Genomic DNA, 27,185 nt, shown 5'->3' with positions numbered 1-27,185 from the left:
TCATGTCTCTGTGCACCTGGGTGATCGTTCTCTTTCCCTCCAGGGCCTGGAATAAAGATGAAGGTGTTGCTGAGCGTTTTGCTTCGATTTGAGGGGGTGAAATGGGATGACAGTCTGTATTTCTGGGATGGTTAAAATGAGAATCATGCTGCGACCAGTATTTTATCAAGCCACAAATGAGAGAAGTTTTAGTAAGTAGTGGGGTTTAAATTTCTGACAGTTATTTCGACTGAGGCTTATGGAGTGTACTGTTGTTCCACTATTCTACTGTTATTCGAGAAGTCCTACTACTTCATGGGTCACAGCAGAACAAAACAAAAATTCCCCAGTTCCCAACTTAACTACTTGTTACATCTTCTTTGAATATTACGCACACGTTACAATTTATAGAAACATCAATGCCCCCTTATCTTGGATCACAGGGTATATCGGATTTGATTAAATGCAGTTAAGAGAAGACTCAACAACAGCAGTTTGCTTAAATGTTGATGTTCGTTGAGTAATAAAAAATGAAAAAGGAAGGAAAGAAAAGCAATGAGCCCCACCCTCCTGCGCGCTGGGGACCCCTTGATCGATGGCTGGTCTGGAGGCTTAGGTTTGTTCCTGGCACTTTAGGTGATCCCAGTCCAAGATGAAATTCAGCGACTTTGAACAAAACTCTCTCACAGTGAAATGAGTAGCCAACACAAAAGCTATTACACTTCAGCACATACAGGAATGTTCACAGGACTTATTCAAGGTCATGCAGCTGTTGAATATCATCATCAATTTTAGCCCTTCAGTCCATCCTATACACCTCTATCCCTCCAAATAACTCCAAAACGTGCATGTACACCTACTCAATTACGCCTCGGGCAAAGAAGGGGGTAAAAGTTTCTCTGCAAAGTTTGATTTTCTGAAAAGAAAAGCTTGGTCATTAGTTTATTGTTGAAGGCAGTAGGTTAAAGCATACTGTTGAAAGTCTGTTGCTGTGATGTTTTGGCATGTTTGGTCATGACCCTAATCACAAATGATTTGTCTCTGGAGTTAGTACAGGTATAGCTCATTCGCAAAAAAAAAGTACTGAAGAGTTTTTGCAGAAGAACATGTTTCAGAAGAACATCTAGATATCAACATAAACTCAAAAAAAAACTTCTCTTTACAGAAAAATGAGATCAGCTGGGTAGCCCTTGCAGGTTTCCTGTTTCCCAACTAAACACTAGACTAAAGACAATATCTTGTCCAAGTGAGTCACTATTAAAAAAAATTCCAGCAAAGTCGAGAGCAAAGTGAGCAGTTCTCACAAATCATGTATTCTCCAGTAGTCTTTCAACAACATGCTTTAAAGAAGGCACACTAGGTATTTCCACAAAGCTTGAAGTGAATCAATTTTTTAACACCACTTCAAAACTCCTAGTCCTCCAAGCCATGTTAAACATGAAACATTTTGTAACAGGGAAACCAGTAGCACAGCAAACAAGACCCTTATTAACATATGAAATGGTAGGCAGTGACAGGAAGGATCAGAGTATAAATGGACCAATAATTCAACAGGTAAGGCTTGAGATTCCAGAAATATTACAAGTATACAGCTAAAGGCTCTGTATGGAATACGCAGTATTTGTGACAAAACAGATGAATTGATAGTACAAGTATACATAGAAATAAATACAGTCTGATCGTCATTACGTAAACATGGCTGGAGGATGATATAGATTGGGACCTGAGCCTTTAAGGATGCACGTTTAGGAAGAACAGAAGGTGAGGAAAAAGTTTTAGGGTGGCTTTGTTAATTTACTGATGGAGTTAGTGCAATGCAGAATGATGACCTAAGTTTAGGAAACCAGGATATATAAGTGGTCTGAATAGAAATGAGGATTGATGAAGACAAGAAGTCATCGGTGCAAGTAATATACAGGCCCCTCATAGTAACTGCATATCAGAATAGAATAGGAAAGAATAAATAATAGGCATTTATCATAAAAGTAAAATATTAACTATGGAGACTTTTAATCTAGATATAGACTTGGAAAATTCAGATATTCAGAGGGAGACTAGATGAGTTCAGAAGAATGTTTTTGTGTTTCTTAGAACAGTAGTTTCTGGAGCAAATAGCTGTCTATCCAAGGCTACTTTAAAAAAATTGTTTATGGGACGTAAGCATTGCTTGTTGGGCTAGAATTTATTGCTCATTTCTCATTGCGCTTGAGAAGGTAGTGGTGAGTTGCATCTTGAACTGCTGTAGTCCTTTTGGTGTAAATGCACCCAGAATGCCATTAGGCAGGGAGTTCCAGGATTTTGAACTGAGCACATTTGAAAGCAGTGATATATTTCCAAGTCAGGATGGTGAATGGCTTGGAGGGGAACTTGCCGATGGCGGTGTTCCTATGTATTTGTTTGGTTGACCTTGTCCTTCTGGATGAACATAGTTTTAAAAAGTATTGTCACACTCTTCTCTCTCTCTTTGTCTTTCTTCTCTCTTCACCCCCCCCCCCCCCCCCCCCCCCAACCTTCCCCTACCCTGTGCTCCAGCATTGTTGGTGGAGGAAGTGAATGTTTGCATTTGTTGTGTCAATTAAGTGGGCTGTATTATCCTGGATGTTGTCAATCATCTTGTGTTGCTGGAGCTGCACTCGTACCGTCAAGTATGAACTGTTCCATCACACTGCTGACTTGTGTCTTGTAGATGGTAGACAGGCTCTGGGTCATTACTTGCTGCAGGATTTCTAGCCTCTGACCTACTCTTATAGCCATAGTATTTTTAAGGGTAGTTGAGTTCAGCTTCTGGTCAATGTCAGTCTCCAAGATGTTGGTAATGGGGAGTTCAGCGACGGCGACACCATTGAATGTCAAGAGGATTCTCTGTTGTTGGATTAGATTGGATTGGATTAGATTCCCTACAGTGTGGAAACCAGGTCCTTCAGCCCAACAAGTCCACACAGACCCTCCGAAGAGCAACCCACCCAGACCCGTTCCCCTACATTTACCCCTGACTAATGCACCTAGCACTACAGGCAATTTCCCATGGCCAATTCACCTAACCTGCACATCTTTGGACTATGGGAGGTAACTGGAGCACCAGGAGGAAACCCATGCAGACACTGGAAGAATGTGCAAACTCTACACAGACAGTCGTCCGAGACTGGAATTGAACCTGGGGCCCTAACTGAGCCATTGTGCCGTTGATCATTGCATGTTACTTTGTGGCATACATGTTACTTATAATTTGTCAGCCCAAGCCTGGATATTGTCCAGGTCTTCCTCTATTTGAATAAGGACTGCTTCATTATCTGAAGAATTGTGAATGGTGCTGGACATTGTGCAATCATCAGCGAACATCTCTATTCCTGACTTTATTGTGCTAGAAGGATCATTGATGGTTTTAAGATAGTTGGGCCTAGGACTCTACCTTGAGGAACTCTAGGCATCAGTCATTTAGATTCAGAAAAATATCAATTTAACATTCAAGATTTGCATGCAATGATTTATAATAGAGGATCTCAGCCATTCTGTCCTTGTCATATGTATACATTTTAAGTGTTGCTACCAAGGTGAACGTTGAAAGGATTTTCCAGGACCAAATTGTTTAGTTTTTGCAATTTTCAGTTCCTTTGCAGTTGATAGATTTTAAAAAAAAATTAATTGTGCAAATAATTGCACCTAACAATGTGAAGCATAACATTTCTCTAATTAATGAACTGTTTTAAGTAAAGATGGTTTCGTGCTGTTTGGGGGTTACTGATGGGCTTAAAAAGAACTGGAAGTTGGGAATGACTACAAGCTTAACGCAGCCTTGTTTCATGTCCATTAACTAATTATGTGGAGCTTGAACCCAAGGCCTCAAATTGGAGATTCAAATGCTTATCAAAGCAAGAAAAATTCATGAAGTATCTCTGGTCTGGCAGTATCTGTGGCGAGTGAAACAGTTTACGTTCTGTGTCCCATATGGCTTATCAGAGCTGAAAGGTGTTGGAATTTTATTTTAATATACTTTTGATGGAGACAGAGGTCCATCAAAAGATGAAAGGGTTGTTAATGGTGAATAAAGAGAAAATGAGATGAGAAATGAGGGGACTAGATCCTCTATGCTAAAAGCAAAGTGAATAAGTCACGGCTGTGAAGGAAGACAATGCAAGAAAAATGATGAACAGCCATAATGTGGTCAGTTTCCAAAATTACAAATTTCAATATTGAGACACCATGGGTGTAAAGTGCTTAAGTGGAAAATTAGGTATTGTTTCATGAGCTTGCATAGTTCATTGGAACATTGCTTTAGGCCCAGGACACCAATTTTACCATGAGTGGAAGATAAGGTAGGGTCATTCCGAAAGACCAAGCAGACATGTTACACAAGATGGTCACCTAGTCTGTATTGGGTCTCACCACTGCAAAGGACACTGCGTTGTGAGCAGCAAATGCAGGAGATTGGATTGAAAGAAATACAGGTGAAATACTGTTTCATCTCGATGATGTGTTTGGGCCCTTAGACAGTGAGGAGGGAGGAGATGAACGGGCAAATGTTACACCTACAATTGCATGGGAAGGTGACATGGGGAGTGAGGAACTGTTAGGACTGACAGAGGAGTGGACGAGAATGTCATCAAGGGGCTGGTCCTTGCAGAATGCTGACCAGCGAGGAGGAGGGGAAGAGGTGTTTAGTGGTGGCATCCCACTGGAGGTAGTGGAAATAATGGAGAATGATTGGAAGCAGTCTGATGGAAGGTGGATTGCAACAGAAGTGACAGTTGTGGAAACTGGGAAAATGGAATGGAAGCAGAATGTGAGGGAGTGTAGTCAAGGTAACTCTGGGAATTGGTGGGTTGCAGTGGATATTTGTGGGAAGCCTATTAAATTAGGGAAGGAAAGAGTCTGAGAGATGTTCCCGGTGAAGGTAAGAGAAGGATGACAATTGGAAGCAAAAGTAATCAATTCTTCCAATGCTGGTTCAGAATGCGAAGCAGCACTGAAGAAATTCTTCTCTTTCACACTTTAATTTACACCCATTTTACATCGCACCACCATTAACAACCTTTTGCCTTTTGCACTTTGTCTTTACCTCTACCAAAATTATTGTAAAGACATACCTTCAACATCTTTTCAATTCCGAAGAAGAGTCATGCTGGACTTGAACATTAACTCGGTTTCTCTTTCTACAGCTGCTGCCGAACTTGCTGAGCTTCTCCAGTATAGTGTTTTGTTTCAGATTCCTGTAGTATTTTGACTTTGGTCAGCAGATTCTTTGTGAATAATCATTCTCAAATTGCAGAGTCATATGCAGTTAGGATACTTCACATTTTAGGATAATTTTTCATTATTTGAGATGATCTTTTCATTTTGCTAATACTGTTAGGGAAGGAAACACTCTTAATTTAAAACAAAATTGCAGTTTTGGGTTGTAATTTACCATTTGTTTCACCCACAAACATAGCTATTTCCTTCTGAATTATTTTCCTCTTGTTAATTGAGTTAAACATTTGTTAGATTTTTTTTATATAAAATCAATTTTTTCTTTTTTTTTAATTAAAGGTGGAAGACTCAATATTAAAGTCTGCTTTCCTTTAAAAGTTTTCATTGATTTATTCCACCTTTGTAGGTATTATGATATTGTGTTACATCAAAGGAGTTGAAATCTTTGCACAGTATCAGGTAAAAATTCCATTTGAAAAATCCAGGTGATCTTTGTGTGACTAGAGAAAAAAAACTGTCTTTACTTAAAATGTTGGTCTTATTTCCAAAATATATAAACACACTATAGACTGAGAATTTTTAAATATTAGATTGAGAACATGAAATTTGATAGTTGAGAATTTTAGTCTGCATTACTTTATATAGTAATATTTCAAATATCTTGGGTTTTCATTATATTCCTTTGTTCAAGTGCTTGTATCATATCTGTTACCAATTATGTGAAGTGTTGGAATACTTGTTGCCTTTTTTTCTGAAATATTATCCCTGTATTTCCTGCATAGCATCAATGACTACATTTTAGAAGTACCTTATTGGCTGTAAAATGCTTCGAGACATCCTGAGATTGTGCAAAGTGCCATATAAATTACTGGACTTTCTTCTCATGCGCATTGTGAAAGATAGCCAGGGTTTGAAGCATTTGAACAATTTTAGTAGAAGAAATTGGAGCCTATGTAACTTGCCTAAAAATATGGGGTTTCTGGCCAAGTCTTAGGGACATGGGAAAAGGAGTGGACCATTCAGTCAGTCATCTCAATGTAATTTTCTTTTGCTATTTCCTTATCCCTTCATGGTATTAGTCTCCAGAAACTATCAAATTCAGTCTTCAACCTGCTCGATGATTAAGATTTGACATCCCATTTTGGTAGAGAATTCCAATGATGCACTATCCTCCAAGTGAATTCTTCCTGCTCTCAATTTTAAATGGGCTGACCCAAATACTGAGATTAATGCCCCCGGTTTCAGAGTCACTAACCAGGGCAAGCATTTGACTTTTTTCATTCTATAAAGATTTTGTAAGTTTCAATGAGACTTAGTAGTTTGTCATATTGTGTTACAATGAATCATATTACCATTTTTTTTTCTGAAATTGCAATAATGCATCTTAATGTTTTTATCCAGCAATAATAAAGTTAACACAGCAGAAGACAATCTTGAGCCAACAGCTTATTATAAAGTCAGAGTCTGGCAAATCTACGGTTTCCTGTCACAAAAGATAACTTTACAGCTGGACAGACTAGTTCTGTGTATCAGTTCAAAACAGCATTCCATGAGACATATTTAGCAAGCCTTTTTTAAAACTATTTTCAATACACCAGAAAAGTTGCCACCTTTGGAAGAAAAGTGTTAACCTTTTGAATATTTTCTTTTGTTGGAAGGAGATATCATAACGAATAAAAAATACATTTACTGTGGAAATTTGACTCTTTTGAATGAAGATTATTATAGTCCCAAAGAACCTGACAGCAGAAGTGCTGTTACACAGTAAAATGAGTAGAAAGTGAGAATTTTTAACCTAAAATGGCATTCTTACCTTTTTCCATCCCTATTCCCATTTTTCCTGTGACCCTTTTCCTCTTCCAAACAGTTAATGTTTTCTTGACCATGAGGATGTAAATGGTAGGACTTAGAATTTGGCATCTACAAAATAGATTCATGAAAATATTCAGTGTAAGTCTGTTAATTGCTGTGAACAACCGTTGTCCATTTGTCTAGTGTATGTACAAACTGGATCAGATTCCTACGATGCACATGCCTAAAGTTTGAAGGATGCCTAATTTCGTTTACCTGCTCCAAGCAATCCAAAATATTTATTAGTTTTATTTGAAGCCAATCAGTATGTAATTGCAATCTAGTTAAAGATGATAACTTCTTCTTGACAGCTATCAAAAGTAAGGGAAGGTGCAGTTTGATTGACCAGAAGCTGAATTAGTCTAGCCATATAAATACTATGGCTACAACAGAAGGTCAGAGGCTAGGAAGACTGCAGAGAGTAAATCGCCTCCTAATTCCCCAAAGCCTGTCCATCTGCAAGGCAACGTCAGGAGTGCAATGGAATACTACCCACTTGCAGCTCCAACAACACTGAAGCAGCTTCACATCATTCAAGACAAAGAAGCTTGTTTGATAGGCACCATTTCCACAAACTTCACTCTTTCCAGTTTTGAAGCTTAGTAGTGGCTGTGTGTATCATCTACAAGATACACTGCAGAAAGTCACCAAGTTCCTTAGATAATGTTTTGTATTGATGAGCAGCAGATGCAGGACAGTATCACCTGCATTTTCTCCTTCAAGCTACTCATTGTCTTGACTTGGAAAGATGTTTCCATTCCTTCAGGTCAAAATCCTGGAACTCTGTTTAGTGGAATTGTGGGTATATCTATACCAAATGGATTGCAGTGGTTCAAGAAGGCAGCCACCATTCCTTGAAGGAATTTTAAAAAAAGGTCTTGAATGTTGCAATATCAAACTTAGCACCATGAATATCAATTTAAATTTGAGGATTGAGTACACCCTTGGGCAGGGATTCCTCAACAATTTGAGTATCTTTAATTCCGTGCATAATAGATTTCAAGTTTTTTTTCCAGTATCATAGATGCAGTTGAAAACTTTGATAGTATAGTAAAGTTATGTTGAGTTGAGTTATAATTTACTATACTATGGCTTAGCAAAGTTAGGTTTGTAGCTTGATCTTTCCAGTTTTCTGTCTGTCTAAATTTCTCTTGCAGTTTTCAAAGAGTGGCTGTTATCTTCGATCTTTAGACATTATAATTGTTAAATTCCAAAAGGTCTGTGAAGGACTGTACTGGAGCCAGTCATCACTTAGTCTTGTGCTTCTTTACTCAGTTAAACAGTACAGCATATACCCCCTAATTAAACTCCACGTTGGTTTCTATAAATGATCCTTTACCCAATTAACAATAATCTTGCCTCAAATTGGTTAACTTCAAATACATTTCCCTGAAATAAAGGCAACCTACCATGGATGCTGGAGATCTAAAACAAAAACATAAAATGCTGGAGAACTCTGGAGGTCCAGCAGCATCTGTGGAGAGAGAAATCACGTTAGCGTTTCAGAATTGTTCTGAAGATGATTCATTCTGGACTTGAATTGTTAAATTTGCTTCTCTGTCCTCAAATGTTGCTGGGCCTGCTCAGTTTCCTCAGCACTTTGTTACTGATAGAGATTTCCTGTGTTGTTTTACATATATTTGTATGATCTACTCAGAGATATGAGATACTAAAGACAATGATAAAACCTCACCTGCATACTTCTGTAATGTTAAATACTTTGACAAATGTTTCACAGACCCCCATTCTCTCAATCTTTGCTGTAGTTGCTGCAGAAGGTCTGGAGAGTTAACATAAGAATCTGGGGTCACAATGGATAATCTATCTTTTGATCTCCCAGGACCTTTCAGCTTTCATTGTGTCATTCCTCAGCCTAAATTCCCTGCTGTAAAAATGGGTATAGCCTGTTTGAGTGTGCATAACCAACAGTGCCAGAAACAGACATCTGAAAACTTGTTGCGAAATTGGACTTCCAGCCATACTTTTTGACTTGGGTGAAGATCCTTGGTATTTTCTAATCAACCTATTTGGAGATTTTATGACACGTGGGTCTTGAAACCAGGCCTCCTGCCTCAGAGGTAGGGATAGAGCCCTCTGGACTTGTGGTGTTTTTTGCAGGTGCCTTTGATTGCCAATTTGATTTTTAGGTCTTACAAATGGCAGACCTAGAGTAAATTCTGGAAAGAGGGAAAGACTTCTCCTAGTTCATTATCAACCTGAAATAAATTGTACTTGCCTTTTAGAATAGAAATGATAGCGTAAGCTTGAAGTTTTACTCTGCATTTGCATGCATATTCCCACTACAAATATCAACACTTTCATGTCTTTTGTACATTATTGTGGCACATACTATGTTTTGTGAGCTATATGGGTGTGCCTGCTTTACACTAAAAATCTTAATATCTTTGTAGGTTGCCTTTGTATCATGCACTTCGTGATTGTTCTCTTTGGTGAATTATGTTGGCACAGAATTCTGTTTATGCTGTCTCATCAATTTTGGCTCACTTGCTTGGATGGGAATGTTGCCTGAAATATCTATAAAGCCCATTTTATAAGAATTTGTTGCTTTGTGTGAACAAAGTAGCTCTTTAAAGATCTCGTGTTTCCTAATGAAACTTGGCAAATTCAAAGCAATTACTGGTTGTATCAGTTTTTGCTTTCCTGCCAGAAAATGAGGCAAAGCTTAAAAGAGGAATCAAATAACTCTAATGGAACCACATCACAATACCTTGCTATTCATTAGATGTTAAGTCAGGGCTCTCAGAACTTTTATTGTATTGACATACGATTGACATGCAGTGAGTGATTTCAGGCATTTTGAGTTACTGTTGGATATTCAGGCTCTATCCAATTGTAGTTCTTTTTTTGATGTCTTACATGTCAGCCTTCAGGGCTGTGCATTGAGCATTGTGATCAATATCTATAGAGACACTGTATTGGCAAACTTTCAGTCTCCTCACTTATTTGCTGAAAGCATTTAGGTTGTGACTTTAAACCTAAATGTAGTTGCAAAACAGTATTGGACTAGTAATCTTAATGCCTGGACTAAATATCCAGAGACACAAGTTCAAATCCTGCCATGGCAGCTGAAGAGTTTGCATTCAATTGTTTAATTAAATCTGGAAATGAAAGCAAGCATTAACGATAGCTGTGAAACTACCAAAATGCAAAAAAAAAGTCCATTTGGTAATAGATATCCTACAAAGGAGGAATTTTGTTTAATTTTCTTCCAGTTTGACTTCTAGGTGACTCCATGCTAACAGCAATGTGGTTAGTTCACGTTCAGCTGCCTCTGAAATGGCCTGGTAAGCCACTCTGCTTTTTCAAAAGCACTGTAGCAAAACATAAGACTAAAACCAGATTGTTCCCCACATCTATCTGTTAATTGGTTACTGATATAACAAAAGTATATGCTGCCCAGTCAGGCTTAAATTCTCTTTGCTAATATCTGGGAACTTACGCTAAAGTTGTGAAAACCAATTCTCAGACTGGGTAAAAATCTGAAATAGTTGCATTTGCATTTCATAATATGTGACCAGACACCATCTTTTGACATTGCTGGGTATACCACTAATCCAGTATCGCTGGGTATTACCTGTCTTACTGGTAGGATACTTCAACCAGAGGTGGCATACAGTTAGGAAAATGTGGCCATAGAAGTTGTCACCATTGATTGGACTCTATGAAGTTTCATCAAGCCTCTACACACTGCAGCAGAGAGGAACTATGCAGAGCAGAGGAAAATAATCTCTACAGTGTATTCAAAAGAATGAGTACCCAATGAGCACAGTCTGCCAATTTCTCAGCAACAAACCCCAACAAGCAGGTAAAACATGTCCAGAAATCCTAGCCACTCTCCCCTACATCAAAGACACCTCAGAAATGACTGCCAGACTACTGAGACCGCTTGGCATCATGGTAACCCACAACATACTAAAACAGCAGCTAATGAACTTGAAAGACCCGGTACAGACAACAAGCAAAGCTGATGTCATTTTCAAAATACCTTGCAAGAACTGTAACCAACATTACATTGGACAAACAGGCAGAAAACTAGCCACAAGGATACATTAACATCAACTAGCCACAAAAAGACGTGACCCACTCTCATTTGTATCCTTAAATACAGATGAGGAAGGACATCCCTTTGACTGGGACAATACATCCATCCTAGGACAAGCTAAACAGACGCATGAGAATTCCTAGAAGCATGACATTCCAACCGGAGCTCTATCAACAAACACATTGATTTGGACCCCATTTACCACCCCCTTGAGAAAATGAACAGGGAATGACGACATCAACTCAAGGAAACCTAAACTCATGCATAGAAAGCAGGCCAAATCACCAGTGCTTCGTCCGGAGGCTCACTGAAGATGTTACCTAGTATGTTGATGAAATGTCTGCAAATGAGCCTTCCAGCTCAGTGAGCAAACCTACATCCAGAATAAACGTATCTGTCTGTGAAGACAGTGAGTGCACAGTCCTAGTAGACTGCAAAGTCCAAGTGTTACAGCCTCCGCCTCAATCATGGCATGTGGTGCTAGCACCATGCTAAATGGGATAGATTCAGCAAATGTTTAGCAGCTGTCAAAGTGGCCATTTGTATAGCCATCTTTGGTAGCTGAATTATTTTCCAGCACATTAGTGTCCTCGTTATGGCATTTTCCTCTTTCTGCCATTACTATCATACCACTTAGCTAACCTTGGTTCAAATGAGTTTAGATTAGAGTGGTGCTGGAAAATCACATCAGGTCAGGTAGTATCTGCGAAGCAGGAAAATAGATATTGGTTGGGGGGTGGGGGGGGGGGGGGGGGAGGAGAATGAAACTGGTGAAGTCCACATTGATGCCGTGGGGTTGAAGTGTTTTGAGGCGGAAGATGAGGCGTTCTTCCTCCAGGCAGGTGGTGAGGGAGCGGCGGTGGAGGAGGCCCAGGACCTGCATGTCCTCGGCAGAGTGGGAGGGGGAGTTGAAATGTTGGGTCACGGGACGATGGGGTTAATTGGTTCAGGTGAACCGGAGATGTTCCCTAAAGCGCTCTGTGAGGAGGCTCCAGTCTCTCAAATGTAGAGGAAACCGCATTCGGAGCAATGCATACAATAAGTGACATTGATGGATGTACAGGTGAAACTTTGGATGTGGAAAGCTGCTTTGGGGCCTTGGATGGAGGTGAGGGAGGTGGTGTGGGCACAGGTTTTGCAATTCCTGTGGTGGCAGGGGAGGGTGGGTTTTGGGGAGGGCATGGACCTGACCAGGTAGTCATGGAGGGAGCAGTCCTTGCAGAAAGGGGTGGGGAGGAAAATATATCTCTGGTGGTGAGGTCAAGTGCAAGTATGGTAGAGGCAATGCCTAGATTACCTTTTCAAGATTAAGGTGCAAACCTGGTGATGCTACAGCAGAAATAGATCAGAGTTCTGCAGAATAGCCATTTCCAGTTATGAATTGTGGAAGATAATTAAACAATTAGATCAGGAACATATCCATCCTTCATGATAAGAGTAAGAAATGGGAGCAACATGAGGTCATTTATCTCTCCTTGACTGTTTTATTTAATAAGACTGTGGCTCATCCTGGAGCTCATCTCCACTTTTCCATCTGATCCCCACCTCACTTTGCTCCCTTGATGGTGTTGTGTTATAGCTCATTTGGGAATGCAAGTTCGTGTGGCATTGTGTATTTTTTAACATGGATGTAGAGGTTCTATCATTTAGCCGATCAGTAATGACTGTCAGTTCTAGCTTTTGGGATTGCCATTATTTGGAGGTGCTGGCGTTGGATTGGGGTCGGCAAAGTTGGACTCGACCCTGTATGTTGTGTGATTTTTAACTTCTGGGATTGGTGTGTATTGGAAGAATTTGCAGGTTGATCAACCTATTTAAGATACAAGCATACTTTTCTCAGGCATCAAGTCCTGGGATGAGGTTCTTCAGTTCAACCCACAATGCCACAAGAACTCCTTATTTCCCCTAGAAGGCAAATATTTGTTGATGTCAGCCTTGAATATACACCATCCTTTTAAAATATTTCCAGCCCTTTGTGTGAAGGATTTTCTTCTCATCTCAGATAAAAATGTTGGTCTCCTTGTCCTGAGGTTATGCTCCCTGATTCTAGACATGGTAACTAGAGGAAATGGCTCTCAACATCTCATTAATCCTGGTGAGCAAAATTAGGGTATTGCAAGTTTCCATTTTTCTAAATTGTAGACAGTAAAGAAACATCCTATTCAATCTCCATTTTAAAAAAATTCTTCATTTTTGGGCCATTCACCACACACTCAGTAGCCCTCTAGTAAATTCTGGGGTGAGGGGAAGACTTCCTTCTCCCACATTCCAGAAATCAATCCAGTGAAACCGCATTCAACTTCTCTCTCACTTGTATGGCAATTAGAAGTATACACAGTACTCCTGCTGTGGTACCACCAAAAACCTGTACAATTGCAGCAACATTTTATTACTTTTATTCTAAACCCTTCCTTTCAGTTTAAAAAGAAAATTGATCTGTTCAGTCATGCCAGGGCAGGAGGCCTTAAACCTGGATCTTCTGGTCTAGAGGTAGGAACATTATCTCTGCACAGACAAAGCACCATTTATCTTTTGACTGTTTCTTGTACCAGGGCATTCAATAGTCAATAGTTTATCATTTAAAAATAAATTTTCTCTTCTACCAATCTAAAGTGAATTGCTTCACAGTTCCCCAGAATGTGGTGGATTCTTAACTGCCCCTGAGCAATTAAGAAGGGTCAGTAAATGCGCATTTAGCCTCTGACATGCAAATCCCTTGAACATTTTGGACTGCCCTTAATATAAATGTGACATTTGACTGAAAGTGGCGTCAAAATGTCCCAATGAAATTGAAAGTCAATGGGAGCTGAGTTGGAGGAACTCCCCATTCAGTCATGTCCTACCAGCAAAAAGGAAGATGCTTGCAGTGATTGGAACCCAAATGTCTAAGCACAGGGTGTTTCTCAAAACAGTTTTCAGCTGCATCACTAACGATTTTTCCAATCATCACAAAGTAAACAATTGAGATGTATACTGATGGATGTACTAGTTTAGTCTACTGGGAACTCCAAGTAATGTAGCAGCCTGTGCCCATATGCCTTTGAATAGCATTCTGATTTGGGCTGATAGATGGTACAGAGCATTTGTATCGCACACGTGCCAGACTATGTGCGTGGGAACAAGAGGTTATCCAATCAGCTCTTCTTGATTTCATCAGCATTACCATAATTGAATCTCCCACCATCAATGTCATGATGTTAGTGTTGACCGTAATCATAGAACAGAGGAATCCCTACAGTGTGGAAGCAGGCCTTTTGGCCCATTGAGTCCATATTGAACCCTCCTGAAGAGTATCTCAACTGTCTACCCTATCCTGTAATCCTGCATTTCCCATTTCTAATCCACCTAATCTATACATACCTAGATAGTATGGGCAATTTAGCATGGCCAATCCACCTAACCTGTGTGTTTGGACAGAAATTTAACTTGACTGACTATGGTTACAAGAGAAGATGAAGGCTGGGAATACATTCTCAAGTAATTAACCTCTTTTTATTATGAAAGCCTTTCTACCATCTGCAAAGTGTAAGTCAGCGGTATACTAAAATATTGTTGATTTGCACCCGTATGGGCCCCAGCTATGCCTGTCTCTTTGGCTACATAGAACAGTCCATCTTCTGTAATTACGCTGGCGCCACTCCCCACCTCTTCCTCTGCTGCATTGGCGCCACCTCGTGCTCCTGCGAGGAGGTTGAGCAATTCATCAACTTCAACACATTCCACCCTGACTTTAAATTTACCTGAACCATCTCTGACACCTCCCTCCCCTTCCTGGACCTCTCCATCTACATTAATGATGACTGACTGACTTGACACCGACATTTTTTACAAACCCACAGACTCCCACAGCTACCTGGATTACACCTACCTCCTGCAAAAATGCCAAAACGTATTCCCAATTCCTCCGCCGTATCTGCTCTCAGTAGGACCAGTTCCACCACAGAACACACCAGATGGCATCCTCCTTTAGAGACTGCAATTTCCCTTCCCACGCGGCTAAAGATGCCCTCCAATGCATCTCGTCCACATCCCGCACCTCTGCCCTCAGACCCCACTCCTCCAACCGTAACAAGGGCAGAACCCCCCCTAGTGCTCACCTTCCACCCTACCAACCTTCGCATAAACCAAATCATCTGCCGGCATTTCTGCCACCTCCAAACGGACCCCACCACCAGGGATATATTTCCCTCCCCACCCCTCTCCGCCTTCCGCAAAGACTGTTCCATCCGTGACTACCTGGTCAGGTCCACGCCCCCCCAACAACCCACCCTCCCGTCCTGGCACCTTCCCCTGCCACCACAGGAATTGCAAAACCTGCGCCCACACCACCTCCCTCGCCTCCATCCAAGGCCCTAAAGGAGCCTTCCACATCCATCAAAGTTTTACCTGAACATCCACCAATATGATTTATTGTATCCGTTGCTCCCAATGCAGTCTCCTTTACGTTGAGGAGACTGGGCCCCTCCGAGCAGAGCGCTTTAGGGAACATCTCTGGGACACCCGCACCAATCAACCACAGCGCCCTGTGGCCCAACATTTCAACTCCCCCTCCCACTCTGCCGAGGACATGGAGGTCCTGGGCCTCCTTCACCGGCGTTCCCTCACCACCCGACACCTGGAGAAAGAACGCCTCATCTTCCGCCTCGGAACACTTCAACCCCAGGGCATCAATGTGGACTTCAACAGTTTCCTCGTTTCCCCTTTCCCCCACCTCACCCCAGTTCCAAACTTCCAGCTCAGCACTGTCCCCATGACTTGTCCTACCTGCCTATCTTTTTTCCACCTATCCGTTCCACCCTCCTCTCTGACCTATCACCTTCATCCCACCCCCATCCACCCATTGTACTCTTTGCTACCTTCCCCCACCCTCCTCCGTGACCTATCACCTTCATCCCCATCCCCACCCCCACTCACCTATCGTACTCTATGCTACTTTTTCCCCACGCCCACCCTCCTCTCATTTATCTCTCCACCCTTCAGGCACTCTGCTTGTATTCCTGATGAAGGGCTTTTGCCCGAAATGTCGATTTTCCTGCTCATCGGATGTTGCCTGAATTGTTGTACTTTTCCAGCACCACTAATCCAGAATGCTTTCACCAAACTATTGTTGTTCAAGAAAGATAGCTTTAGTATCATCTTTTCAAAAGCATTTAGCAACCAAGAATGAGATGCCCACATCTCATGAATGAAATTTTAAAAAATCGTAACTACCTTAACATTGGCTGATTCGTTTTTAATGGCTTCAGATATGATTAATAAGAGACAGGTACAAAAATAAGTCCTGCTAGAAAGGTAGAGGAATGATATGTTAAAGTATATTGGGAGGTCTGTAAAAGAACAATGTTTAACTGCTGGTTTAGGTTTCAAGCTTCTTCTAGAAGTAAAACGTTTGAGACTGATGAATTATAAAGTGATTGCCTGAATGTGTGCTTTTGAAACTGAGTTTTGTAGAATCTATTAAAATGTAAGTTATTATTTTGTTCATTTGATTACTAATAATATTTCTCTATTGTTGATACTCTCGAGCACTGTGAAACATTAAATGCCATGATGAGGTCATGTGGGTCAAAGACAAGCTCAACTTTCTACTTTCCTTTAACCATGGAGTGTAGGTGATGATTATGTTTGCATGATGGTGATGGTTTCTCTTTAGCCAAAAAAAAGCTGATTATTAATCTGCAATCAGCAAATGAACAGTATCAAGTTAAACTTGAACATCAAACACTTACATTGATATCCTTCAGTCACAAAAATATTTTTAGGTGCAGAATTATGAGGATGTTCTTCAATGTTTAATATGTGAACAAAGTATTTAGAAAATGGGAAATGCATTTAAATTCCATACTGTTATATAATTGTTGAAAATGTGTTGCTTGAAAAGCGCAGCAGGTCAGGCAGCATCCAAGGAGTTGCACATTTTCAGCTCTGATCCCCAGCAAATCTGCAGTCCTCACTTTCTCCCTGTTATATAATTGTGTAATATTGAGAATTTTCGTTCATTCACGAGTCTGTATTTCAGCTCAATAATCTATTAATAAACCCAAAGCTAGTTGGGGAGGTTGAAGCCAAGGTTCATAAACACTATATTTTTGCAGATGTATTTAATTGATTTCTCCCATCTTGTCCACCTGTCAGTGTTAGAGGTACTGCTTGTATGTGCTTAAGTAATTGCAGCAATTGAAGCTCTGCATTCATGTAATTCTAATTGTTTTGGTATCCCTAATTTTCTTGTCCTGTCCATCGATGGCTGTACTATCAGTTATCTAACCCAAGCTCTTGAAATCTCCCTATAAACCTTGACATTTCTCCCTTCTCTTTTAAGACGCTTCTTAAAATGTATCTCATTAATCAAACTTGTAGGTACATTTTTGTTTGCTCCTTTTGGGACATTGTTCATTTGTTTTCTGTTGTTCCTAGGAAATATATTAGATTCGATATATTAGATTAGATTAGATTAGATTCCCTACAGTGTGGAAACAGGCCCTTCGGCTCAACCAGTTTGCGCTGACCTTCCGAAGAGTAGCCCACCAAACCCATTTCTGTCTGATTAATGTACCTAGCACTATGCGCAATTTAGCACGGTCAGTTCACCTAACCTGCACATCTTTGGACTGTGGAAGGAAACCAGAGCACCCAGAGGAAACCCATGCAAACACTGGGAGAATGTGCAAACTCCACACAGTCAGTCGTCCAAGACTGGAATCGAACCTGGGACCCTGTAGCTGTGAGGCAGTAATGCTAACCACTGAGCCACCGTGCCGCCAATAACTTCCAAAATTTTGAATTTTTTTTGTTTCTGCAACGTGAAAGTTATTGCTTATTCCTAGTTGCCCAGAGCAGTTGAGAGCTTAAAAATGTGTTGCTGGAAAAGCGCAGGTCGGGCAGCATCAAAGGAACAGGAGAATCGACGTTTCGGGCATAAACTTATGCCCAAAATGTCGATTCACCTGTTCCTTTGATGCTGCCTGACCTGCTGTGCTCTTCCAGCAACACATTTTTAAGCTCTGATCTCCGGCGTCTGCAGTCCTCACTTTCTCCTTAGAGCAGTTGAGAGTCAACTATCTTAGAGTCTCATATAGGCCAGAGCAATGATTGATGGCATATTTCCTTCTCTGAAGTGCAGTCACGAACCAGGTGGATTATAATGACAATTGATAGTGATTTATGTGGTTGCCGTTGGATCAGCTTTCTATTCCATATTTTTATAGAATTTAAGTTTTACCATCGGCTATAGTGGAATTTGAACCTCCCAATCTAAGTTACTGACATTTACCATTATGTCATCACTTGTTTTCCTCCTCCCTTACACTGTGACCCCCAATTCACCCACTGTTAAGGGTGCACTGCAAAGACCGTTCATAAACTATATGCAGAGTTAGCATGAATTATGTACTGAGTTAATTCATTTGAGGGAGCTAAATTAGTGCATCTTCATAGAAATTGCCATATGAACAGGTGGGTAAGTGAAGCTCAGTCTATGAAAAGATCAGCCACGACCTTATTGAATGGTGGAGGTTATCAAGGAACCAGATGGCCATCCCCTGCTCCTATTTATTACATTTGGTTAAGAACATAATTTTTTTTCACTTTTAGCCACCATAACCTTAGTGCAGCTACAGGTATTATCTTGCTCTTTATCTTTTTTCAGCTGCCTTCAGTATATGCCTCGTTGTTATCCACCCATTTAATTGTTGCTCTTCCTTTTCTGTTTTCCCTCTCAATTTCTCTTTCAGTTGTTGCCAGGGCAAAACTGTCTGCTTTTCATTTTCATTGTACATATTTGGCTATCGTTCCCTCTCCTTAACTGTATTTCGCAATCCTTTTGATTTTGCAATTTTATTCTTATAAGCTACTTATTTTTGTTCTGTCTGTCCAGCTGAGTTTGGACCTGCTCTGTCATACGTCCATTACAAAGACTGTTGTCGTCTTCTCATCCTCTTAAGGATTTAAAAAAATAAAACAGATTTATTTTGGGGATTTGAAAATTATGTACAATAAGATGTGTCAGGACAGCCTCTGTGATTCTTCTGAGATAATGTGAAAGTGTTTTTCAGTTTCCAAATTGTGACTCTCCAGGTTAACTGTTCTGTAACTTCCATTAGTTAATCCTGCTTTCTATTTGAATTCATTTCGTCAGTCATAATAGTGAGGTATGATCGTAGATTTGATTTTAATTTTTGTTCTTTATCTTTGTCCCTCTAGCCTTCAATTCTGTTCTAAGTCATTTAGTTATTTGGTTCAAACTGGAGTCTTTGAGATACCAGAAACGCAACGTACTGTAAATATTTGGCTGGCCATCTATAAATCTGCTTGTGATGGTGTTAAAACAGATTTCCTGAAGTTTAATCTAACCTGAGAACTTGCATGTACTTGCAATCTTGTGTACTTAAGCTTCAAGTGAGCACCGTTCACCACCTCTGAACGGGCACTGTTATGGACCAGGTCCCACCTCTCAAAACATTTTTAAGTAGGTAGCTCAGGCCGTAACTTTGCTACTTGTTTTAGATAAGTGTATAGGTGAATATTCCTAGAGTGAATTAGCTGATCCGATTGCCAAGTTTTAAACAAACAGAATTTATTTATAATATCACAGAATGAAACAAAGAACAGAAAATAGAATACCGGATAACTTAACCTATGCACAAAACCCAATAGACTATCCTGACTGAATGATGCTGTACCGAAAACACTTGCAACAGTCCCAATGACCATCCCTTAGCACAGTAAAAATAAAACAAACCAGGGCTGACCGGCTTGGTGTTGAGGAGAGAGAGTGTACCCAGCTGAACTTGCCCCAGCAGCCTACCTTCACACACTGCAGCTGAACTGAATCAAAAACTAATCTAAACAAAGGCTAGCTGGTACTCCCTTGATTATACTAGTATTTTTTAAAGATATGAAAGTCTTGGGCTGGAGGCATTATCTGTTTGGGGTAAACAAAAAGGTCTCTAATGAACCTTTCAAACCCAGCCTAGTTGAAACCTGACCAATTACCTCCCCTCCCCCAGGGGAGAAACACTCAAGGGCATAGTAACCTTGCAAAAAGGCCAATGTTGTGACTGTACTGCATGTTCATAATTTTTCTTAAAATTAAATGTTTTAAGGAAGGAAGGAAAAGCTAAGGTATCAGCCATGTAGGACAGTTTTTTGCTTCCTGATGGTTAACTATGGACTAAAATTGATAGCTATGTTGGATTAGCTGAGAACATTTGGGAATATGGGTGGAGGAATGGAAAACCTGAGAAAAGAATACTCAAAACATATATGTATGTAATTAAGTTTAGTTAGATCATTAACCTGGATGTAGGATTATTGATGATGCCTATCCCTGATAGATGATCATGCCCGTTCCCTGATAGATACATTGAACATCCTCGCTGCAGTGCCAGGATTTTAATTGTTTAGAGATCATGTTATATGATTCCATCTTTCTGTGAAAACTGTTCCTTAACAAGAACAGAGATCTTTGTTATCAGTGGAAATCACTTGCCCATATAATTTCTGTAGGCTTCTGCAACAAAATTTGGTGTATCAGCCTGTCAGTGTCGTATGATGCCCTCTTTTTGAAGGGATTATGCAGAGATCAGGAATTTTTATGAACTAGGCAAGCTACAGTATCTTCTCAAAACATTTTGACTGAAGCATGCAGAGTCTAAACCAGAAGGTACAAGTTAAAATATTCAATTAAATGTAAAATCAAGTGCAGAGATTTAAGTAGAGATAGAAAGATCAGTTTGGCAGATAAAGGAGACTCTTTTTCAAAGTCTGCAATAATAATTAAAATCTGAAGGTATAAATCTACACTTGTTTCAGTATGTTTTGGAGTCAAACAAATGTTTGCTTGGGTATGTAGTTGAGGCTTAGCACAGTGTTTAAAACAGTACCTATATTTAAAATGTCAGTCTTTCTCGTGTTTTGTGGGTATCTACAGGATATGTGCAGGTAGTTCTGGGATAATGCGCATTTCAGTGGCGCGATTTGACTATAATGTCGCTGAAGAATTAGGGATTGGTAGTTTTGAGAATCTTATTTCTTTGCAGTAGCTTCATTCCAGCAGGGATCGGCTCATGTTTCATTATGCGCATGTGCCGATGTCCACGCTGAAGTTTCTGTGCATGTATCGATGCTGTGAGAGGTACTATACACTGCACAGATTTCTTACATTTTTGAAATGTGGTAAATTTATTTTTATTTTGTTAATAAATATGATTTCAACCATCATTCAGGCTGTGTTGTACTTTGCTTTAGGCTTTTGGGTGATTTTTAAGTGACTGTGAGTGATATTTTATGCTGGTCTGCCCCTTCACCACACTTTTTCCATAGGCCCCATTATTTATATTGACTGATTTTCTATTAAATGAGGTTTCGCTGGAATGCAGCTGACAGGTTATAGGAGAACTACCTGTACGCCATTTTCACTATTTTGTATTTGAGTGCTGAGCCTTTCACTCAAGTTAAACTTGTGGAGGAAAGGGGCAGATTGAACACTTAGTGATTTGTGTTTGTGCATGTGCGAACTGGAAGTTGCTGTTTCATTTCTTCTTTAGTGCTGATAGCCTCGTGATAATTCTTGCTGCAAAATCTATAGCCGTAATACATTTATTGCTAATAATGTACGTGGACAATATCGAATAAATGACCCAGTCTTCACACCAGAATTGTTTCTATAGACAGTTGGGGATTTTCGGAAGTGGAATTTGGAAAGTGGTGACAAAAGGGCAAGACTAAATCGGGACAGGGTTTCTATTAGAGATAAAATTGCTGCGTTTACTTTAGGTAACCTTCAGATTATTACAATGGCGTAGAAATTAAAGTTTTAGTTTGCTATTGTAGTTTATTTTTAAAAAAAAACTTGGCTAGAAATTATGAAGTAAGTTTTATTTAAATTGCAAAATATGCTATTCATTTTGAGCATAAACACATTTCTCTAACTTTTAGTTAAGTTGTTACAAGTGAACAGTTTTTATTTTGTTGTACTCCAATTTTGCTTTTGAGCCTTCTGAACTAGCCCCTGACCTATTGGAAAGACTGCAGCACATTGTGTTTGTTGATTGCTCTTTCAGTGCGTTACAGTTTGTAATATCATTTGATTACATGTTGTGCCATCTCTTGCCTACAGAGGCCTTTCATATAAATCAGTCTGATTAGCTCTTACTCTTACAAAGGTTAAGTCTATCTGTAGTTTTGAATGCAGGAAGCTTTGTTTGCCAAAGTCTTAATTACGTGACGTAGTCCAGTCAGGTTCCAACTGCCACACCTCTGTTAGCCGACATTTCACTCATTCATTTCAACCTTTGTTCCTTTTCTATACAACTCAACCCAGTAACTCTCCTGTTATACGTTTCTTGGAGATTCTATCTTATAATTAATATGCATAGAAGTGGTTCTGAATAAGCACATGCAACTGTTATAATCACCAGAAGTTTCATTCTTTTTCCCCTTGAAATCAGATACTTTTTTACAAAGCTGGTTCAATGGCTACACAGCTTGACTTTGTCTCCAGCAATTGTGGTAAGAATATGTTTTATTTCAAGTGTTGAAAGATTTTCAACTGAGTATTATGCTTGAATCTTTTAAATTTGGGGGCCAGTGGAGATGAAAAATGGAAGAGGATGGAGAGTTTTCTTCTCATCAATTTTTTTGTTAGGTTTTTGGGATTGATTGATTGATTAATATAGCCTTACTGCAATCAAGAAGCCTTCATGTCCGTCCCTCGAAGTAAATTTATCTGTGACGAGCTTGTTCGAATTAATGGCCCTGTATATGCATGTATGCAGATTTTTGTAAGCTCAATTGAAGACTGCTAATGTTCGACAGGTCGCTAAAATGCATGTTTCTAATTTTAAAAATGCATACTAAAGACTATGAAATTTGTTTATTCCATCTATTTGCTACTGTTGCCAAGTGTAGAGGTGGCCTAAAGTCTAGCTTATTGCAACATTCTACAAAAGTAACAAAATTACTTAACTATATTCTGTGGCACTTAAGAGAATTAACCAGCAAAAGTTCAGCTGTTGATACTTTGAGCAAAGTCTTGGTATTAAATTGTAATTTGGCAATAAAACATAATGTCCAATGGAGCAGAACTTTAATGTAATGAAAAATTTATTTCTGTGACAACTTGCTCTGTTTCATTGCTTTTGGAACTGTTTGTAAGTGGAGACTTTTTATTTTGGTAATAGAGATAATGTTGGAGAATTGTACTAATTTATACTAATTGCTGCTCACATGTTCAGACTATTACTGCAATACTACAAGTTCCTATCCAAAGACTCTTTCAAACAATATATTTTGAAAGTGCTGTTAAATTTGTTGATTGTATCTAACTATGAGTTCATAATTCATCTGTTTGAAAAATACTTTCAGTTTCCTTAAATAATACATGCATAGGATGTAATGTTGGCTACTTGTCAGATTATCCTAAGGCTCTTATGTATGTTAGAAATTGCTACATAAATTTAATTGAGCCTTCCTAGAAATATGTTGAAAACGAAGTCAGAATGACTGGATAAAGAAACTTAGCAAAATTAGTTTCTCAAGAATAATAAACAGTGAACAAACTTGTAAAATAAAAGAGCAGTTGCGGCTGTCCCTGTACACTTGAAAAGAAGGATGGGAATGAAAGGTATCTACTGGAGGATTGTTCCAAGCAGTAAAGCTTGAAAGGTACAATTTCATTTTGTTTGGTTTATTGTTTTATATAGATTTGTTTTGATAAAGCCTCATGATTTTAGGTCAGGGAACATTCAGGCATGCAAATCTGTGATCCATGCGGATGTTTTCATTTCAGGATATACCAATTTTTAATTTTTGTCATATCCTTTCTAGGTCAAAATGTTATATGTATCAAGACACCGAAGATAACGTTTGCATTATGGGGCCTGCAATGTTGTCAGCTTATTGCCATGACTTACTGGAGTAGTGGTGAAAATTGAACCCCTCTATTCCTAGAGTCTGCACAAATGTGGAAAGATTTAGTTAAACTAACCAAAGTCCCCCATTTACTTCAACTAGAAACTTTGATGAAAAGAAAACACTCACGAGGCATTTCAGAAAATAACTGTTTATTACTAGTAAATCATCTTTTCATATTTCCTAAATGTAATTAGATATTGTTAACTTAAACTTTAAGTTTGACCCTGCCCCTTTTCAAATTGTGCCCCTCACAGACAGAGGAGGAAAACCAAGTTGTGCATACTAAGGGTGGACAAAGAAACCAGTAAAACAGTTTGATAGCATGAGTCTGAACCACTAGATTTGATGTTTCCTTTCATTTCTTCCAATATGTTTTAGTGCTCTAGTGTTTACAATTTGTATACTGATGCTCTGTCTCATTCACTGTTTGAAATTTCATCCTTTCATTATCTTCAAATGCGTTTTATTCCTCCTTCAACACAAGATTTCTGGAGAAAGATGAATGGAAGACAGATTCCTGTTACTGAAGACTTTCTAGTACCTCCATACATGAGACAGATTATGAATCACAGTGGGAGGCTTTTTTGATGTTTCTGTTTTGCTGGCTGGATGGCTGGCTCTGTGCTGCACTGGCTCCACCCAAGCTATAGTCACCTGGTCAAGAGTTAATCAAAACATTGTAGCCAAGAAATTTTCAGTTAGTTCAGCCCAATTTGGATATAGTCAGTACTTTGAATGTTATGAATAGGTGAAGAGATATGATACAAACCATGACTCTTTGGAATCTACTGCCTACATACCTGGCACTCAAATTCATACACCACATCTTTGTTGAGTGATGGTAGGGACATACCTTTGGCCTGACAGCAACATCTGTTTGTGGAAAACACCAATAGCGTTGTACTGCATAATAGCAGCATGAAACAGTCCTAACCAGTTCTGGGATGGTTTGTCAGGCTCACAGTGTAGCATGCTTACATGTAATGGAAGCTATAGGGGCATGTTCTTGCTGTGTAAAAAGAAAATTTACATGCACCACACTTAATTCATAACAACAAAATAGATGACAGCAATTCACGAATTCACTTGTCAGGATAATATCTTGATCAGTCAGAAACAGCATGTCTCATTTAAAATTTAAACAAAGTCTTGCAGGTTACACTCAATCATCCATTAACTGCTGAATTTTCCATGACAATGTCTGGAGCAGGCAGAGTCTCCTTGATGTTCTTGTGAATTATCCTGAATAATGCAGTTTGAAAAGCTTCAAAAAAAAGTCTTTTTTTCAGCATTGCTTGTATTCAACTTCAACTTCAATTTTCATGGTCGAATGTTTAAGAAGGGAAAATCTGAGTAGGTAAAGAAGTGGGACATAGTTAAATTTTGACTGGAGAGATGGAAAAGTTAATAGGGAGTTCAGTTTTATACCCCAGTCAGATTATATTTTTAAAAATGAATAAATATAAGGTGAAAACTGTTTGCTTTTGAAAACATGTAATTTTGTTTTATATAGGAACATCCTACAAATGCTATAAACTGCAAATGCTGCAAAATCTCATATGAAGTGTAAGAAATGGACAACTTGACTCGGCAGTGAGCAACTGTTTTTAAAAATAAGGACAGATGAAAGTTCAAGCCCATATGGACTCCTTAAGGTTTCGAAAGAATTGGGTGGCACATATTAATTTGCATTTTAAAGTGCATTAGTTCCTAGTTCGGTTCAAAGAACAGTGATTGTATCGTTTATAGTTGTTTAAACAAGGATGATTTGATTATGATTTGTAAAATTATGATGGCAGGATTGTGTTTATGTGGACCATTTGTAGAGCAGAAGTAGTTTGAATGCCCAACATGCTGTAAATTTGATCTGCATTCCCTTGAATGCTAGATCTTTCTGGCTAGGACATCATCCACTTTGTAAGAGTTACATGCTTGCATCTATTTTGATCTCTTGGACCAGCTTTACCTGAAGATATGAAACCCAGTTTTAGGTTTATCAACCCACACCCAGTTTATCAGCTATTTTTCACCACCTCTTTTCCCCAAGGCTGCATGACTACAGGTATTAGGCAGTCTCTGTGATGCACAAGGCATTATAATTATTTGGCACAGTCTTAAATGGGCCAGAGTTTGCTGCTACTCCTTCACTTTTACATGTAAGAACTTTGTATTGAAACATCTCATCTAAAACATTGTAGAATAAACCAATGAGAATCAGCTTTTATATCAGGATTTTTTTTTGTTGCGCTACTGTGATCTGCTGCAGTATGTTAAACAATGTTAAAAATAGTATTGTAGTTTCTAATTATTCCAGTCAAGTTATTATCAGTTGATTATTCTGATTCTCGATAGAACTCAGTTATATAGATTTCTGCCACCCTCCTGTGGAAAATATCTAGAATTAGTGCTTAAAAGAGAGGGGGAGGTGGGGAGGGGAGTCTCCATGGCTAAATCAATCCAAATTTCCTTACAAGGGAATGAGTTTTAAATTCTACTGACAGCAACATCTGCCCTGTCTCTCAGTTCGTTTAGAGACAAAAACTGTGGATGCTGGGATCCAAGGGAAGCAGACACGAGACTGGGAGATCTCAGCAAGCCAAGCAGCCACTTGATACTGCCTGGCTTCCTGCCTCTCAACCCTGCCCCTCAATCCAGCAACAGGGACAATGGCTCTGGCTCTGGCTCTGGCTCTGGCCTCTTTGGTAGATAGAAACCTCATTCACACATATCAAAGATTATGAAATGCATTCCAGTAAAACGTAAGGGAAATATTTTGTACAAACCAATATTCAGAATAAAACAAATAACTGCAGATGCTGAAGATCTTAAAAAAAAAACAAACTGAAATTGCATTCAGCAAGTATAGCACAAGAGAAAACAGTTTAATGTTTCAAGTTCAGTGACCATTCAGATTTTGTATAGCCCTTCCAAGGTCTCTGGATATTTGAATTTCACAATCTGTGAATTTATATTTGAAGTATGCAATCCATAGACAAAAAAAAAGCCCTCTAAACAGCAATGAGTGACCATTTAATTCGTTATCAGTTGTGTTGGTTGTGGAACCAGGAAGATAGTGTGTATTTTTCAGTTTGAATATCTTTTTTGGTTTTAATACTTCATCTGAATGATGACCCCTCTGACGGTATGAACTGAATTGTTAGACAGATTCTATGATCTAATCTTGGACTTG

General features: G+C 39.2%; 1 protein-coding gene across 2 annotated transcripts in view; it reads left to right on the top strand.

The window, feature by feature from the left end:
• LOC140482933 (echinoderm microtubule-associated protein-like 4) overlaps positions 1-27,185 on the top strand; it is a 290,517-nt gene that overhangs the window by 59,705 nt on the left and 203,627 nt on the right. Inside the window, exon 1 of one of the 2 annotated variants that reach the window (XM_072580688.1) lies at positions 22,439-22,591. The exons of the other annotated variant lie outside the window; for it this stretch is intronic. Coding sequence (XP_072436789.1) covers positions 22,555-22,591 — 37 coding nt within the window. The 5' untranslated portion in view covers positions 22,439-22,554. Of the gene's footprint in view, positions 1-22,438; positions 22,592-27,185 lie in introns of those variants that run through there. 2 annotated transcript variants of the gene reach the window in all.

This window comes from Chiloscyllium punctatum, chromosome 11, assembly GCF_047496795.1.
Source record: "Chiloscyllium punctatum isolate Juve2018m chromosome 11, sChiPun1.3, whole genome shotgun sequence".
NCBI classification, from domain to species: domain Eukaryota; kingdom Metazoa; phylum Chordata; class Chondrichthyes; order Orectolobiformes; family Hemiscylliidae; genus Chiloscyllium; species Chiloscyllium punctatum.
The sequence above is the reverse complement of the archived record's forward strand: the minus strand, read 5'-3'. Positions and strand labels throughout refer to the sequence as shown.